We start from the raw sequence: 18,748 nt of genomic DNA on the forward strand, positions 1-18,748 counted from the left end.
TGAGACTTGGAATCCTCTAGCTCATTGGACCAAGAGTAGCTTCCTGAGACACAGAATCTACCAGTTTTCATTGGACCAATAGGTGAGTGACTGTTATCCCACCTAGAGAGTACTGCCTCAAGGACTAGGCCCTGGGACTCAACCAGGCCCTGGGAACCCCCACCCATCTCTGCCCCAGTTGCCCACCAGCCAGAAGATTCCTGCAGTTAGAATCTCCCACAAAACCCCCCATTGAACCCTGCAATCTACAAGACCCATGCCCTACACCAAACATACCCAAACCCCAGTGACACCAGTGGCTACCTGAGACACTGAATCCACCAGCTCTCATTGGACCAAGAGGTGAGTAACTCTTCTCCCTCCCAGAGAATCCTGCCCCTAGGACCTAGGCCCTGAGACAATACCAGTCCCTGGAAACTCCCACCCATCTCTGCCTCAATTGCTGGACAGTAGAGAAGAATCCTGCTGGCAGTCTCCCCCACAAAAACCCCCCACTGAACACTGCAATCTAGAAGAGCCATGCCCTACTGCAAATATACCCAACCCCCTGTGACCCCAGCGGCTTCTTTAGACACAGAATCTGCCAGCTCTCATTGGACCGAGAGTCCTAATAAGACCAAGAACAGCTCCCTGAGACACAGAATCAGGCAGCTTGGATTGAACCAAGAGCAGCTTTCTGAGACACAGAATCCATCAGATCCAATTAGACCAAGAGCTAAGATTGTACCCAGAGTGGCCCCCTGAGACACAGACACAGCAAACACAGGTTGGACACAGAACAGCTTGCTCAGACACAGACACCTCTGGGACCTATTGGAGGAAGAATGTCAGTGCAAAAATACATAAAACAACATAAAGAGCAATATGGCATCACCATAACCTAGCGGTTCTACAACAGCAAGACCTGAACATCACAACATAGAAGAAGCAGAAGAACATGACATTAAAAATAACTTTATAAACATGATAGATGTCTTTAAAGAGGAAATGAAAAATTCCCTTAAAGAAATTGAGGAAAAGACAAACAAAAAATGCTGGAAATAGAAAATATGAGTAAATGAACAGGAGCTACAGATGCAAGCATAACCAACAGAATACAAAAGATGGAAGAGAGAATCTCTGGCATAGAGGATACAATAGAGGAAAGTCTATTAAAGTCACCAAAGTCAAAATAGTCATAACACAAAATGTCCAGAAAATCTGGGAAACCATTAAAAGGCCAAATTTAAGAATAATAGGGATAGAAGAAGGAGATGAATACTAACTCAAAAGCACAGAAAACATATTCAACAAAATCAGGGAAGAAAACTTTCCCATCTTAAAGAAGGAAATACCTAGGAAGATACAAGAAATACCTAGGAAGATACAAGAACACCAAATAGACTAGACCCCCCCCCCTCAAAAGGCCCCTCACCACATAATAAGTAAACCACTAAACATACAGAATAAAGAAAGAACATTAAGAGCAGCAAAGGAAAAAGGCCAAGTGACTCATAAAGGCAGACCCATCAAAATAACACCTGACTTCCCAATGGAGACTCAGAAGGTCAGAAGGTCCTAGACAGATATAATATAGACACTAAGAAACCACGGATGCCAGCCTATACTAATATACCCAGCAAAACGTTCAATCACTATAGACAGAGTGAACAAGATATTCAAAGACAAAACAAGGTTTAAACAATACTTATTTACAAAACCAGCCCTACAGAATGCACTAGAAGGAAAACTCCAACTTAAAGAAGTCAGATGCACCCATGAAAACACAAGCAATAGATAACTCCACAGCAGTAAATCCCAAAGAAGGGAAATACACACACACTACAACCAAGAGATAAGAGGAATTAACAATCACCGGTCACTAATATCTTTAAATATCAACGGATTAAATTTGCCTATAAAAAGACACAGGCTGACAGAACAGATATGAAATCAAGATCCACCATTCTGCTACATACAAGAAACACACCTCAAATTCAAAGATAGATACTACCTCAGAGTAAAAGGCTGGGAAAAGACTTTCCAATCAAATGGAATTAAGAAGCAAGCTGGTGTAGCTATCCTAATATCTAACAAAATAGACTTTAAACTAAAATCAATCAAAAGACATCAGGAAGGATATTACATATTCATCACAGGAAAGATCCATCAAGTTGAAGTCTCAATTCTGACCATTTATGTCTCAAATACAAGGGCATCCACACATGTAAAAGATATATTACTAAAGCTTAAATCACGCATCAAACCACACACATTAGACAGTGGGAGACTTCAACACCCAACTCTCACCAATGGACTGATCTGCCAGGCAGAAACTTAACAGAGAAATAAGGGAACTAACAGATGTTATGACTCAAATGGACTTAATAGATATCTACAGAACATTCTATTCTAACAAAAAAGAATATACCTCTTCTCAACACCCCATTGAACCTTCTCTACAATTGAACATATACATGGTCACAAAGCAAATCTCAATAGATAAAAAAATTGTAATAACCTCCTGTATTATATTGATCAACTGTGGCTTAAAGCTAGATTTCAACAACAACAAAAATTACAGAGAGCCTACAATGACATGGAAACTGAATAATGCTCAACTGAATCACCAATGAGTTAAGGAAGAAATAAATAAAGAAATTAAAGACTTCCTAGAATTCAGTGAAAATGGAAATACAACATACCCAAACTTGTGGAACACTAAGAAAGCAGTGCTAAGAGGAAAATTCATAGCACTACATGCTCACATAAAGCAGTTGTGAAATCTCACACTAGTGACTTAACAGTACACCTAAAAGCTCTAGAACAAAAAGAAGAAAACTCAACCAGGAGGAATACACACCAGGAAATAATCAAATTGAGGACTGAAATCAATAAAAAAGAAACAAAGGGAACAATACAAAGAATTAATGAAACAAAGAGTTGGTTCTTTGAGAAAATCAAGAAGATAGACAAGCCCTTATCAAAACTAACCAAAAGGCAGAGAAAGAGCATCCAAATTAACAAAATTTGAAATGAAAAGGGAGACATAACAATTGACAAGGAGGAAATTCAGATAATCATCAGGTGTAGTGGGTAGCCGTTCCAGCTTTGACCTGGAAGTTCCAATCCCCACTGAGGCTTCGGTAATGGTCACGTCTACAAGGTGGGGCTGAGAGAGGACTCTGAAGACCCAAGATCTGGGTGCATGGGCTCTTTTGGTTCCTGGACCCTGGACGCTGGAGATAGACTGAGCAGAGTTCTCTAGAGAACACTGCCGGATTGTGCTGCACCTTTCCCAGGCCCTATCAATTATCCCTTCACTTGTAAGTTACCCTACAAAATAAACCTCCCTTTTAACTACGTGGAGTGGCCATAATAATTTCACCATATCCAGGTCATACCTCAAAAACCTGTAGTCCACAGAATTGTAAAATCTAGAAGAAATGGACAGTTTTCTGGATAGGTACAATGTACAAAAGTTAAATCAAGACCAGATAAACACTTGAAATAGACCAATAACCCCTAAGGAAATAGAAACAGTCATTAAAATTCTCCCAATCAAAAAACGCCCAGGACCAGTTGGTTTCAGTGCAGAATTATAGCAGAATTTCAAAGAAGAGCTAATATCAATACTCTTCAAATTGCTTCACACAATAGAAACAGAAAGAACATTATCAAACTCCTTTTATGAGGCAACAGTTACTCTGATACCCTAACCACAGAAAGATGCAATGAAAAAAGAATTACAGACCAATCTCCCTCATGAACATTGATGCAAAAATAGTCAATAAAATATTGGCAAACCGGTTCCAAGAACACATCAGAAAATTATCCACCATGACCAAGTAGGCTTCTGATTTGATGTTAGAAACATTAAGGATATTTCTCATCATTGATTTAACAAATTTATTGAGTGCCTACTATATGTCAGAAAATATCCCAGTTATTAGAGACACATCAATGTTATCATGGAGCTTACATCCTGATAGAATTGAAGGCTTACACAGAATAAGTGTCCAGAGAAAGAAATACAACTCTGTTGAATTAAGCAACTTAAAGTTTGTATGACTTATCTCAGTAGCACAACCTAGGATAACCCAGCTAACTGTGGGAGGTAAAAAGTAATGAACAAAACTTCTGGGAGCTAAATACAGAACATGTCTTTGATGTGTGAGAACTATACTTTTGGTATATTATCTTTCATATTATTACATGCTATTTTGACATACAGAAATGTGTGTGTGTGTGTTTGTGTGTGTGTGTGTGTGTGTGTGTGTGTATGTGTCTTTCTTTATCATATTATGCTGAAGTTTCAGGTTTAAAAATATATTTCTAATCAAATGTTGAGAAATAATCTACTTATATTTTTTAGCATTGGTTGTATCTAGTTGTTTGTAAGCTGTCAAGTGTTGTTTAAATTTCTCTTCCCAAATAGTTTACTAACCTCTCTGTCACCAATGTTAAATATTTATCTTTTCTTCAAATCATGTGATATACCATCTTCACCATAGACAAATCTCTCATGTGTACTTGGATATGTTTTCAAGCCTTGTTATTTGTTGTCTTGATAGTCCTCCAACCTTTTATATCAGGAAGGTCTATGCCTCTCTCCCTAATGTTTTTATTTTTCCATTTTATTCTTGAGTATTTTCACCAATTTGTTTTTCCTATTGTACTATATACTTTACATCTTTTTCAAATGATATGTCTTTTCTTCTTGTAAATCCCATCACAAGATTATGAAAATCCTACTATTTTTATAGTTCATGGTCATATTCATTTTGATCAGTCCACTCTGTTCTTCCCAGTGTTATATGCATATATGCACATATATACATATATTTATGTATAGACAATGAATAAGAGTGGCACTAAAACTTTTTCAGTTGAAATAACTAGATAAAACAATAAAATTATATCATGAAGTAAAAATGAAATTAATCAGCACATTTAGCTATAACATTTCATCTGGATGGCTTCAGGAGTGACTTGCTTCAGGAATCTATTGTCATTTGGCCTCATTTGAGCATCCTAGTTACCAAACTGCTGTGGATATCGCTTTATATAAATAAAGCACTGATTGGCCAGTGACCAGGCAGGAAGTATAGGTGGGACAAGGAGAGAGGAGAATTGAGGAAGGAGGAAGAAAAGGGGGACTGGCTGGAGCCACCGCCAAGACAAGGAAGATGTAAAGTACCGGTAAGCCATGAGCCACGTGGCAAAGTAAAGATTAATAGAAATGGGCTGAATATAAGAGTGAGAGCTAGACAATGATAGGCCTGAGCTAATGGCCAAGCAGTTTAAATAATGTAAGAGTCTGTGTGTTTATAAGTGGGCTCCGGGACTGGCGGGACTTGGCGGTGGGAACTGGAGAAAAATTCTCCAGCTACAAATGGCACCCAACGGCTCGAGTTTCCACCTTCAACCTAACAATATTTAATAACCAATTCTAAACAGAGCCAAAAACAGGTTCCTGCTTCATGTCTCATATGGGCAGCTAGACGCCGCAAAACATGGGTTTGAGCTACTGGCGGGTTCCTGGCGTGTGCACTTGACCTGTAGTATGGCGGGAATGAGAAGTGTGCCAGTAGCACATTATGCTGTGTGGTAGATTTAGTCTTTACTAGTATTTAAAGAGAGAGAGGGGGGGGGGGTTCTGGGCTACACGCTGCTTTGATAAAAGCATAGACCCACTATTTCTGAGACTTGATGGCTCCCAGAGCTGGCGAACCGCCATGTTGGGAAGCTAAAGTGGGCAGAGCCAGCAGCCACAGCGCTGGTTCAGGCTTAGAAGGCTGCAGTTTAAAGCAATAGGTTCACGATAAGACTGATTCAGATGAAATAGTTTCCAATGTATGTAAAAATGTACATAGGCTTCAAAAAGAGATAAAAAGGAATATATACAGTTATATAAACAAATAGTTTTTAAAAGCAAAGTCTTTAAAGAAACAATAAAGGTAATAAGCCACGTAAAGATGGCTATCACACAAAGAATCTGGATTATGTTGTCTTTGATATTCATAACTGAAGGAAAACATTTGATTGTAAAAGCTGTTCAATTATGCCAAAATGTAAATTTTAAAGGTATCTTGACTTCAAAATTTGGATGTAAAGATATGTTACTTTGGAAAAGAGGTTCTGCTTTTGTTTCCACAGAAAGCCAGAGGCTATGGATTTGTTCCAGATTAAGATACATCAGGTTTGACCAGCCAAGACCCCCTGAAAGGTCTCCAATGACACCATGGCCCAGATGACCCAACATCCGGAATGGTTTCAGGCAACTGGCTCAGATAATACACCCTCATGGACTACTCCATAATCCTAAAATTTTCTTTGTGTCCCCATAAGATACAGCACCCCCCTCCAGCAGGAAGTAGTAAGAAAAGCTACGCCCAAATTCCCAAATATACCAAGCTGGCTTTAGAGATGGAATTGGCTCACTACCCCTCTAAACCCAGACTTAAAAACCCATATTGCTTAAAAAAAAAAATGGTTAAGAGATTCTTGTGACCCAAATCAGAAGAGCCCTCTGGTGTGGGACAGAGAAAAACCAATATTTTTATTTAAAACAGGTTGATTATAAATACAATCTCTTTCTAAAAAAGGGGGGGATAGTTTAGATATGATAGGATAAGGGTTGATTAATGAACCTACTTTTAAAAAGTAACAACTTGTTTAAAATGTTTTACATTGCTATAGATTTTAGTTTATTGATACAAATTTAAACTTAATTTTGTTATACTGTATATATATTTCTGTTCTTGTGTGAGGTATTATGTTTATGTAACTCATTTAAAATTGTAATGGATAAGCCGGGCGGTGGTGGCGCACACCTTTAATCCCAGCACTTGGGAGGCAGAGGCAGGCGGATCTCTGTGAGTTCGAGGCCAGCCTGGGCTACCAAGTGAGTTCCAGGAAAGGCGCAAAGCTACACAGAGAAACCCTGTCTTGAAAAACCAAAAAAAAAAAATTGTAATGGATAATTAAAAAATAGATTAATAATCAGTCATTTATGATAATCATATTTGTAGCCATGTTAGTTAAGTCTTCTAGGTATACATAGATATATTTCAGATAGATAGGTAGTCTTCAAACACTTCAAAGACATATAGAATATGGCATTTAAAATGTTTTAAAAATTTAGACTTTCTGGACAGTGAGACATGTCTGCTCCTGACAGCACCGATTTACTTCAGAGAAGAGTATGGGCATCAAAGACACTCCATATGGAGTTTATCTTCACCTTGACAAAAATAGCCATTTGGACAAGAAACTGTTCTTGCTTGTACTTCTTGATCAACTTGACATTCAGGACCCATAGAAAGGTAACTACTGAACTTTGCTTGACAAAATGGTCATTCAGGTTCATGATTTACAGAGAAAACTGCAAGACATTCTACAGGACACAAAAAAAAGTGAATGAGAGACTCTAGACCTGTGGGCTGAAGACTGATGCCCCAACTTTACAAGAGAACTTTGAATGACTGTCCAGGCTGTCAGCTGTTTCTGTCTACCCTACAAGACACCCGAAAGTTGCTTGCATCCTTCTCCCATTTCTCAGGTAGTATTATATCCTTCTGAGGTCTTTGATGTGGTTAAAGACTAGATACTTACAATTTTCCTTAGTTATGATAAAAGATAAGTTAGACATAAAACTTTAAACTCACAAATATAAGATAGATATCTTCTTTTATATTATAACTATAATTCTTACTCGATAATTATTTTGTTATATGTAATATTACTATGTTGAAGTTAAAACTTTCCTTTTTGAAAAAGAAAAAAAAGGGGAAGTGCTGTGGATATCGCTTTATATAAATAAAGCACTGATTGGCCAGTGATCAGGCATGAAGTATAGGCGGGACAAGGAGAGAGGAGAATTGAGGAAGGAGGAAGAAAAGGGGGACCGGCTGGAGCCACCGCCAAGACAAGGAAGATGTAAAGTACCGGTAAGCCATGAGCCACGTGGCAAAGTAAAGATTAATAGAAATGGGCTGAATATAAGAGTGAGAGCTAGACAATGATAGGCCTGAGCTAATGGCCAAGCAGTTTAAATAATGTAAGAGTCTGTGTGTTTATTTTATAAGTGGGCTCCGGGACTGGCGGGACTTGGCGGTGGGAGCCAGAGAAAAATTCTCCAGCTACACCAAACTAATATACATGTTTGTAAGGACTAACTGCCAATAACTTGTAACTGCATTTTCCCCTGGAGAAGTCTTCCTCAGCCAAGCTATCTATCTTTTCTAGAAGTTCCTAAAAAGGTATAACCAAGCTTCTGGAGGACAGCGTACAGCCAATGAATGACTGACATGAACTGCAAAAGCCTAATACTCTTAGTAGGTATAATACACTTCTAGAGTTCTTCAGTGATCAAGTCAATGCTAGACTCCAGAAAGCTGACAACGTTCTTAACAATTTTGTACTTCATTTTATTCTATATATGTTTCTTCTGTGTGTACTTTATCAGTGAAACACTTGCATTCTAGCTCTGACCAGGGTTTAATTTGCTTCTACAGTATTTTTTTATTTTTGAGATTATAATATAATCACAACATTTATTCCTTCACTTTACTTCCTCCAAACCCGGCCATCTAAACCCCCTTATTCTCTTTCAAAATCATGACCTCTTTTTTCATTAACTGTAATTACATTCATGTATTTACATGTATAGATACATACATATTCCTAAATATATAATGCTCAGTGTGTATAGTGTTATTTATATGTGTAGTTTTAGGACTGGTCACTTGATATCAGATAACCAGTTGGTGTACTCTTGATCCTGGGAAAGATCACCTCTTCAGCTCTCAGCAATCCTTAATTGCCTGTAGTTCTTTGGGTAGGATTGAGGCTCATGCACTTTCTGTCATCAATTTTGGCATGTCTGTTAATGTTGTCTTTGTTCAGCTCATGTTTGGGCAGTTATGTTTCTTAGACTTTATGCATGCATCTTCTGACATTACAGGGGCACACAGTCTCACAGGACACTCCCTGATCTTTAGAAACCTCTTAAAGTCTTTCTACTCTGTCTTCTGCAATATTACATGTAGCTCAAAAAACAGAGATGTAGTTCTTCCCCCAAATCCAAACATGATATTTAATCTGAATAACAAAAGAGAAATATACCAAAATTTTCATGATTTTCCAATCATTACCAAAAAAGGGATGAATAATAAACATTATACAATCAGTTCAACAACAAGCTTACCTGGTGATAACAAAGGAATATTCTCATTTCTGTGTACTCTCTTCTACTTTTCCTCCAGTGTGTTCCAATTTTCACTCTAGTTTGTTTATAGGAAACATAAAATCAGTAGACATACTCTGACACACAGTCATTTCAAAACAAAATTAATTTCAGGAAGTTATAACAAATTTTATCAAAATGCATTAGGTGAACTTCCTTAAGCTACACATTAGATATTCTGCTCTCTAGTAGCCTCCTTTCTTTTTTTTTAATTTTTATTTTTCTTTATTAAGAAATTTTCTACTCACTCTTCATGCTATCTACAGACACCCCCTTCCTCCCACCCTCCAGCCCTCCCTCCCAAGCCACCTTGCATCCCCACATCCCCCAAATCGAGGTTTCCCATGGGGAGTCAGCAGAGCCCAGCTCACTGAGCCTAGGCAGGTCCAAGCCCCTTCCCACTGCACCAAGGCTGTGCAAGGTGTCACACCACAGGCACTGGATTCCCAGAAGCCTGCTCATGCGCCAGGGACAGATCCCGATCCCCCTGCCTGGGTGCCCCCCAAACAGTTCAAGCCAAACAACTGTCTTCCGTGTCTAGAGGGCCTAGTCCAGTCCCATGGAGGCTCCGCAGCCACCAGTCCACAGTTCATGGGTTTCCACTTGTGTTAGTAGCCTCCTTTCTTTTCAGTATATCTTTGTATTTTCTGGCATCTGTGATCTCAGAATCCTGCCTAGGCCAAATGCTTGCTGATTACCAAAATATTTGTCCAAACCTTGATACTTAGAAGGTATACAATGTCAGTAACACTGCTTATGCCATACTATTTCAAATCCTGTAATATCAAGTAGGTAAAAGCAAACAGGTGAGGACATTTGTGGTTAGTGGACTGTAAGAGTCTACCATGAAGCTGAAGAAACAAGACTAGCCACTAATGAATAATTATGGACTATGTAATATAAAAGCAATTTTGGCAAATTATATAGTTCTAACAAAAAAGATTGTGGTTTCAGAAGCAGGAACTATATGAGAAACAGAACAAAAAAAAAGGTGGCTGTATAACTCTGGAAATGGATCTTGAGGGCATGGGAAAGCATACTGCTCAGTGCAGAAGCAGTTGAAGCATGCTTATACTACCCTATACTCATTGCCATCTGAGTCAAAAATCATGCTTCCTTATGAAAATTTGAACAGATGATACTGTGGGGTTTCATATCTGAGTTGTAAGTGGACAGTGAGTGTAAGAATATGTACAGTGTAAAAAGAGTTTTATGCAAAGATCCAACTTTCAGGTCACTGACAGAGTAACTCAGCAGACCATGCCCGTTCCCCGCAGAAGCTGCTGTTGATCTCCAGAACCTAGAAGTCATAGGAGTTGCCATGTAATCCCACAGGTTAGATTTTATCCACTAAGAGATGTGGAGAAGATGCAAAAATAAGTCATTGCCTGTGGGAAATTGTTGGGCAAATGATAGGGGAGCTTTTCCCAGGAGTCTTAGGAACTGTCCCTGGAGCTGATTTATGATTCAGGGGAATACTTATCCACTGTGTGTAGCTTTTGGCCTTCCCCAAAAGCATTTTAAATACCCACTGGCTTGCTGTGCAAGAATAAATCCCTAAATGCACCCATTACATTGAACTATGTATGTAATCTGAGTTACTTTTCAAAAATACATAATGTCTTTGTTAATTTGAATTAAAAGGCTCCAAATTGAACAGGGTGATTCTACCACCTGAGAACCCTGGAACGATACTGGGCTTTTCCAGACAAACCAGCGAAGGCAAATTAAGGAGAGAATAAGTCCATTGCTACTGGACCTTCTTTTTAAAATTTCTTTTAAGGTTTGTGTATTAATATCTTGCCTGTACACAATTTGTCCACCATATATGTGCCTGATACTAGCAGAGGCCAGAACATGGCATCAGATTCCCTGGAACTGGAATTACAGATGACTGTGCGATGCCATGTGGGCGCTAGGAATGGAACCCAAGTCAGTAATGAAAGGTGAAAGATTGGCGAGTGCTCTTAAAAGACCAGATATCTCTCCAACCCCAGACCTTCACTTCTTCAGGCACCATATCCATCCTTAGAGTTCAGTTTCCATCAAAATGCACAGGTATGTATGGATCATTTTTGTTTTGCAACTACCAGCTTTCATTTCTTCAGAGTTGGGTATTTCTAGGTACCTTTTAGAACATATAGTTTCTTGAGAGAGGCTGTTACCAGATTGTAGAGCTTAGCTTTTAGATTTCCCTGAGAATGTGAATTCTGTGCTTCTTGTACATATACTGGGAGGGGTGATAACCACATATATTAGAGTTACATCTTTGGAATAAGATAAACTTACATTAGATTTCAGATTTGCTTGTTGCTTTGACATTGGGAAGCATCCTTAGCTATATAATCTTAGTCTCCTCAAAGACAAAAATAATACCTCTCCTAGGCTCACAGGATTATGTTCGAGAATGTGTGCAGAACATGCCACATCGTGATTGTCACAGAGCAGGTACTCAATGAACAAAACACTAGTATTTGGAAAAGCAGCAAGTATAAATTAGTTCAGCTGCAGTCAGGGGATCAAAGTGGGACCTCTTGCTTTCAGTAGTGACATTTCAGACAAATTATTTACTATTTCTGGGCTTCATTTTCTTTATCTGTAAAATAAAAGTAAAAACTTGAACATTTTGATTCAGGATTATCAAGTTGAAAGGAAATAATTTTAATACGTTCAGCATCTTCCTGACTCCAGGCAGAAGCTCAGTAAGTGTGCTGTAGTGTTTTGAGAGACTGATTCTGCTAAGATGAGGAAAGATATGATTTTTGAGCTCCTTTGATGCTAAGAACCCTCCAACCACCCAGGGACTCAATCCTTGCAGGAAACAGGACAAACAGGTTGAGAGTAGGTTGAAAGTTAAAGTAAGTATAATTTTTAGGGTTAAGTTTCTTTTTAGAAAATATATCTCTTTTACTTTCCCTCAAGGATCTTATATTCTATATTGTATATTATGAATAATGATATCAACTCACAAAAATACCAAGGTTTTTCTTTTCAAAATGTTCACTAACAATAAACTTGGTTCAGTAAGGCCACTGATTTCCTTTATTCTAGGATCAAATCAACTTGATGGTGTCTCAAACCCTTTAAATTGCATCTTACAAAAGTGGATATCTCTAGTCTCATCCTGAAAGTTTCCTTTGAGGACTATCTTAGAAATTAATGAAAACAAAGTTGGATTTAATTCTTAGAAAAAATTAGGATTCTTATTCACTATACCACTTTTAAAATGGCATATCTAACATATACATTAATGTATATGTAACACACAAAGGAATCTCTCAAAACATGAAGTGTTTGAGTATACAGGAATCTATATGGGTTTATGGATATAAATATTTATGAAAAAAGTAGAGATGCATTATATTAAATGAGTCATTTTTTAATCATGATTTTTTATCAAGTAGGGGTCTTTAAAATGGACAGTGATTCCTCTGCATGTGAACTCTTTGAGGAGTTTTCATATTTGGTTTCAGTTTCTCTTCCATAAATGATGTGTCAATAGTATCTGTCTAGTGATATTATTGACAGTATTGTATAAAATATTTAAGTATCAATGCCTTTAAAGTAAGGAGATATGTATCTGGGTTTCCATGAAGAAACTCTCAGAGATCATTTAGGTGTTAGGAACTTTCATGAAGAGACAGAATGCATATGGAAAATAGTCAGTAGCATGCATGGTGGGTGATGATAAGACTGAGATCTGTGCCATATGGTGATAAGAAATTGTAGGAAATGTGAAATTTGTCATAAATCATTATAAGGTAAATTAAATATAATTATCTTGAAAAACTGATAAACCATAGGAAAAGAACATTAATTTCACTTGATACTTGAAATCTTTTCCCAGAATCAACAGAATTCTTTATTGCATAGTACATATGCAATCATAATAGAAAAACACTACTTACCATTTCCATAACTCACCAACAAGCAAATCATAGAACTAGTGAGCAGAACAAGTACTTATACAGGAATGGGATGAAAGGCAAGATTTCTTTTAAGAGAAGAAAGACAGAGTTGGAAGGGATTTATTTCATTTAGTGAGAGGACAAAAATAACTCAATTATTGTGCCAAAGTTGCCTATGTATATGAACCTGTCTCTCTAGCAATCTATAATCTGAAAATACAGTATTAATGGGATGCAGAAATAAACAGAGAATTTATATGAGTGAAACGTATTGTCTTTCAGAAAAGGAAACAACAGGTCATATCTAAAATTTATAATAACATTAGCAATAATAAGAAATGACTATATTTAGGTCTTTTTGAACAGGATATTATATCTTTTACACACATTAAATTACTTAATACCAGCAGGACAGTGGTGGTGTATGCCTTTAATTTCAGTATTTGGGAGGCAGAGAAAGGTAGATCTCTATGAGTTTAAGACCATTCTAGTCTACACAGCTAGTTCTAGGACAGCCAAGGATACACAAAGAAACCCTGTCTCAAAAAACAGATAAACAACAGCAAGAAAAAAAAGCATTTAACACTCACAAAACCCTAAAATACAGGCATATTTTTCAATATTATAGAGAAGAAATTGAGGCAAGGGGGCAAGTTACCTTATCAAAGCCACATAATGAAGAGAAGAATGAGTACACAATCTGAGCTAGATGCTAAAAGACTGAAGTGCAGAAAAGAATAATGTGGTGGTATTGTGTTCCCCAAAATATTGTGTAACCTAATAAACTTATCTGGGGTCAGAGACAGAACAGCCACAATATTAATCATGAGGACAGGCAGTGGTAGCAAATGCCTTTAATCCTAGCATCCAGAGGCAGAAATCCAACATTTGGCTGGTTAAGCTTTTAGACTTTCGAGCACTGGAAGATCAGAGACAGAACAAGCCACAGCTAACCTCACCTGGCCAACTTCTCAGCTGATCCTGTTTTCTCAGACTGGAAGTTTCTGAGTCCTCATCCAAATGGATCTCAGCTGAACTGCTGCTAGAAAGCCTGAAAGCTTAACCAGCCAAAAGCTTCTAGTTTCTACTCTCTCTCTCTCTCTCTCTCTCTCTCTCTCTCTCTCTCTCTCTCTCTCTCTCTCTCTCTCTCTCTCTCTCTCTCTCTCTCTCTCTGTGTGTGTGTGTGTGTGTGTGTGTGTGTGTGTGTGTGTGTGTGTGTGTGTGTGTGCAGGCACGTAGGCTTTCTGTGGAGATTAAGGGACAATTCTCAGTGCTGGATTCTCTCCAGGCACCTGTGGGATATGGGGAACTAATTCTAATTCATATTATCAGGCCTATGTGCAAGTGCCTGTTTCATCTGAGCTGTCTTGCTGGTACCTGAGAGGGCATTTTTTTCTAAGCCTGCTTAAATAAACATATAATTAGAAAAATTTATATGTGAATGTGTGCTGTAGGGACAACATGAAGAGAAAATATATCATCTTCAAACTTCTGTAAGAATTTAATGAAAAGAAGACATTAGCTGTATTTGAGTGTCAAGAAAGGCTAACCTGAGGTCACTGTGTGTAAGGTATGGACAGACAGATTCCACCTTTATATAAGCATATGGTAGATGTGTGGTACAAGATATAAGGTTGGAATAGACATTGTCTTAACCCCTTTCAAACCCAAAGGTCATTTGTGTCTTCTCTTCACAGAAATTTCAAATAATTTCAAAAAATTTCAACAGCATAAGTCTCAGCTCTATCGAATTTAGGAACTTCTCCAGAAGAATAAGCCTGGCTCAAGATTTCTGAAACAAGTATTGGAAATAAGTTCATAGTTGCAAACTCTACTTCTACAAGAGAGAAAAGGGGTTTGTGCTTTTGTCCCTGTTTTATTTTACTTCATTCTCATCCTCAGATTAGCAGCCCACATCGATTCTATGGCTAAGAATAACCTCACCACAGTAACTAGGTTTTTTCTCATGGGCTTTAATGACCTTCCCAAGTGGGGGGTCCCCCTTTTTCTAGTGTTCCTCAGTTTCTATCTTGTCACCATCCTAGGGAACTTGGGCATGATCATTCTCATACAGGTGGATGTCCAACTCCACACCCCAATGTATTTCTTCCTGAGCCACCTTTCTGTGTTGGATGCCTGCTACACCTCAGTCATCACCCCTCAGATCCTGGCTACACTGGCCAAAGACAGACTGATCATCTCCTATGGCCAATGTGCTGCCCAGTTCTTCTTCTTCACCATCTGTGCAGCTACAGAATGTTTCCTGCTGTCTGTGATGGCCTATGACCGCTATGTTGCTATTAGCAACCCACTGCTCTACACTGTGGCCATGAGTCCTAGAAGATGCTGGTGTTTGGTGGCTGGAGCCTATGGTGGTGGGTTGTTTGGGGCCATCTTAAGAACCACGTGCACCTTTTCTCTCTTCTTCTGTGAAAATAATCAGATCAATTTCTTCTTTTGTGACCTCCCACCTCTGCTGAAGCTGGCCTGCAGTGACACAACAAATGTTGAGATTATCATTGTCTTTTTTGGGAACTTTGTCATTTTGGCCAATGCCTTGGTCATACTCATTTCCTACCTGCTCATCATCAAGGCTGTCATGAGGATGAAGTCTTCAGGTGGAAGAGTCAAGACTTTCTCCACATGTGTCTCCCACCTCACTGCTGTGGCTCTTTTCTTTGGGACCCTCATCTTCATGTACATACGGAGTAGCTCAGGAAAATCCCTGGAGGAAGACAAGGTAGTGTCTGTCTTCTACACTGTGGTCATCCCCATGTTGAACCCTCTCATCTATAGTCTGAGGAACAAGGATGTGAAGGCTGCCTTCAGAAAGGCCACTGGTAGATTCCAGGTTTCTCAAATCTTGCAAAATTGAGTGAAAGGACCAATCAGTCAATTTTTTCCCCACTATTGATGTTTCCTAGGGGGTATGCTATACCTTGAACAGAGGAAGCAAGCAAGTGTTGAAGAGTGCAAAGTACAAAGTGGTGAAATTTGTACTCGAAATTCTGTTGTTCTTCCTTCTTATCTCTGTTTGTCACTGCTAGTTTGTTATTTGGCACTAGTAACTGCTGTTATCTTGCTCCATCATTTACAAAATCTTATTTTGAGTTAGGTCACTTGACTTGAATTCCAGACTCCCTTTCTCTCTTGTCTTCTTTTTCATCAACATTACAAATTATTTGTGTAAAAGATCATATCTTGGGACTACTTTACATTGTGAAAAATCATTTTAAATTTCCATTTAGACATTTAAATGCTTGGTCAGGGCAATTAGACAGTATGATGATATAGCACCAACTCCCTGCCTCATTAGGTTGTCTATTTATTCTGGCCAGATTGATAAAATTTTCAAATTGCCTTGCTAATCCTTAATTCATGTTATTTCTTGTTCTTTTTGTCATGTTCTGCTAAGAGTTTCAAGATGACATAAGCCAACTGATATATTCTGAGGCCTCCACAAGGGCTAAATGTAATGTAGTTTATGAAAGACACAGTGTATTGCTGTTCCTCCTCACACTTTTGCGGTTCTCACTAAGCATCCTATGTCATGCACAGCACAGTCAGTGTAGGCATATATAGATAGTTCAAGCATACATTATGTGTAGATGAAATTCTAAACGGTCTTATTAAATAAGAAACACAAATGCAGAGTTAAAAGCCCAGAGATCAGAGCAGTAGCCAAGAGCTAAGACCGCCTTATCTTACCACTCACGGCCATTCTTCCCCTGAAAGAGAGATATAAGACCAGATAGCAAGAAGCCTGCCATGGCCATACAGTTTATAAGTAATATAAGTGTCTGAGTGATTATTTTATAAGTGGTCTGTGGGACTGCGGGGGCTTGGCGGGACCCAGAGAGAAACTCTCCAGCTACACTTATGTTCTATGGCAAAGATTTGCTTAAGGGAGATAGTAAATGTGGGTCCTATACAAAACCGAGAAACCCCTCAGACAGAATATTCATTTCCTTAACTTAAAGGTACAAAGTCTACATCAAGTAGTAACTGCTTTGGAAATAATTTTTCATTACTGTGAATGGTCTCATTTGAGTTTCAAGCAAAAGAGAAAGACATTGTTGCAAGTAAAATTTTCATTTTGAAATTAAAGAAAGATTTCCTTCTTCAGAGTCAGAGTATGCAGAAGAATCTAAACCCTATTTTCCCTCTAGTAAGGCTTTGGACAAAATTAATTTCTCAGTCTAAAAGAGGTATAAGAACTCCTAATTAAAGATATATTACAAAATTAAATACAATGATGAATATGATATCTCCCAGAAAAAAATCAGCTGTCAGTATAAACCATTCTTTTTCTTTTCAATTTCCTTAGTTTTTTATGTCAATCTATGACACTTGTCACAATTCTGTAATAGTTGACCAGATTGAAATTGTTCATAAACTAAGCTGGTAAAACAAGAATGAACTGAGGAAAAAGAATGAGTCTATGATTCTCAACATAAAACAAAATTAAATTTGTATAAATTGACAAACTACAACATATGTTTTCATTGAATGTACTATTTTATAAGCAATATTACTTTGTATTTAGTACATTATAATTTTCATAATGAATTCCATTTGTTTCTAATACAATTTTGTATTAAAATCCTGTTTGAAAATGGATAGCTTTTCTTTTTTTAAAAAATTTATTTATTTATTTATTTTATTTTTTTTTAATTTTTATTTTGCAATACAATTCAGTTCTACATATTAGCCACAGATTCCCTTGTTCTTCCCCCTCCCGCCCCCCTCACCTTCCCCCCGTCCGCCCCCCATTCCAATCTCCTCCAGGGCAAAGCCTTCCCCACAGACTGAGATCAACCTGGTGGACTCAGTCCAGGTAGGTCCAGTCCCCTCCTCCCAGGCCGAGCCAAGGGACCCTGCATAGGCCCCAGGTTTCAAACAGCCGACTCATGCAATGAGCACAGGACCCGGTGCCACTGCCTGGATGCCTCCCAAACAGATCAGGCCAATCAACTGTCTCACCCACTCAGAGGGCCTGATCCAGTTGGTGACCCCTCAGCCATTGGTTCATATTTCATGTGTTTCGGTTCGTTTGGCTATTTGTCTCTGTGCTTTTGGATAGCTTTTCTAAAGAGGTGGCTAGTACATAATTCAGTTTAAACATTATGCAAGTAGCTATAAATTATAAATGAGTTATAAAAATTTTTCTATAGAATGACAAAGATATTATTGGCTCTTTGAGAATAAAACCAGTATATATTCTCTATTAGAATTTTTGGAGTACAAGGAGTTTACCAGGAAAGGAACAGATGTACAAAGAATAAACTTCCAACTGTAGAGAGAAAAATGTCTTCCTTTTTAAATGGGTGCATGCTAATTATATAAAATAATGGGTTTTCCTATGACATTTTCATATATACATATAGTGTACTTTGATATATTCTCTCTCAAATTCTCTCTTGATCTTCTCCCTTTCTCCTGTTGATTCCCTTTCATATCCCAAAAAGTCTCCCTTCTGATTTTATATCTGATTTTATTTGAAATTTTTTCCAAAGAGGGGAATACATGTAGTTGTTGTCTTTTCTGAATCTGGTTAGTTCGTGTAACATGATGATTGCTAGTTTCACCAATTTTCCTTCAAATGAAAATT

At 38.0% G+C, this 18,748-nt stretch overlaps 1 protein-coding gene across 1 annotated transcript; it reads left to right on the forward strand.

Moving 5' to 3' along the window:
• The first annotated feature begins 15,061 nt into the window (after positions 1-15,061).
• On the forward strand, positions 15,062-16,012 carry LOC131897016 (olfactory receptor 9I1-like). The gene has a single exon (XM_059247872.1). The coding sequence runs from the start codon at positions 15,062-15,064 to the stop codon at positions 16,010-16,012; it is 951 nt and encodes a 316-aa protein (XP_059103855.1).
• The last annotated feature ends 2,736 nt before the right edge of the window (positions 16,013-18,748 follow it).

Source organism: Peromyscus eremicus, chromosome 1, assembly GCF_949786415.1.
Source record: "Peromyscus eremicus chromosome 1, PerEre_H2_v1, whole genome shotgun sequence".
Classification (NCBI taxonomy): domain Eukaryota; kingdom Metazoa; phylum Chordata; class Mammalia; order Rodentia; family Cricetidae; genus Peromyscus; species Peromyscus eremicus.

Excerpts from the sequence above, each read along its gene's own strand:
- LOC131897016 (XM_059247872.1), top strand. The coding sequence starts at position 15,062 with ATGGCTAAGAATAACCTCACCACAGTAACTAGGTTTTTTCTCATGGGC.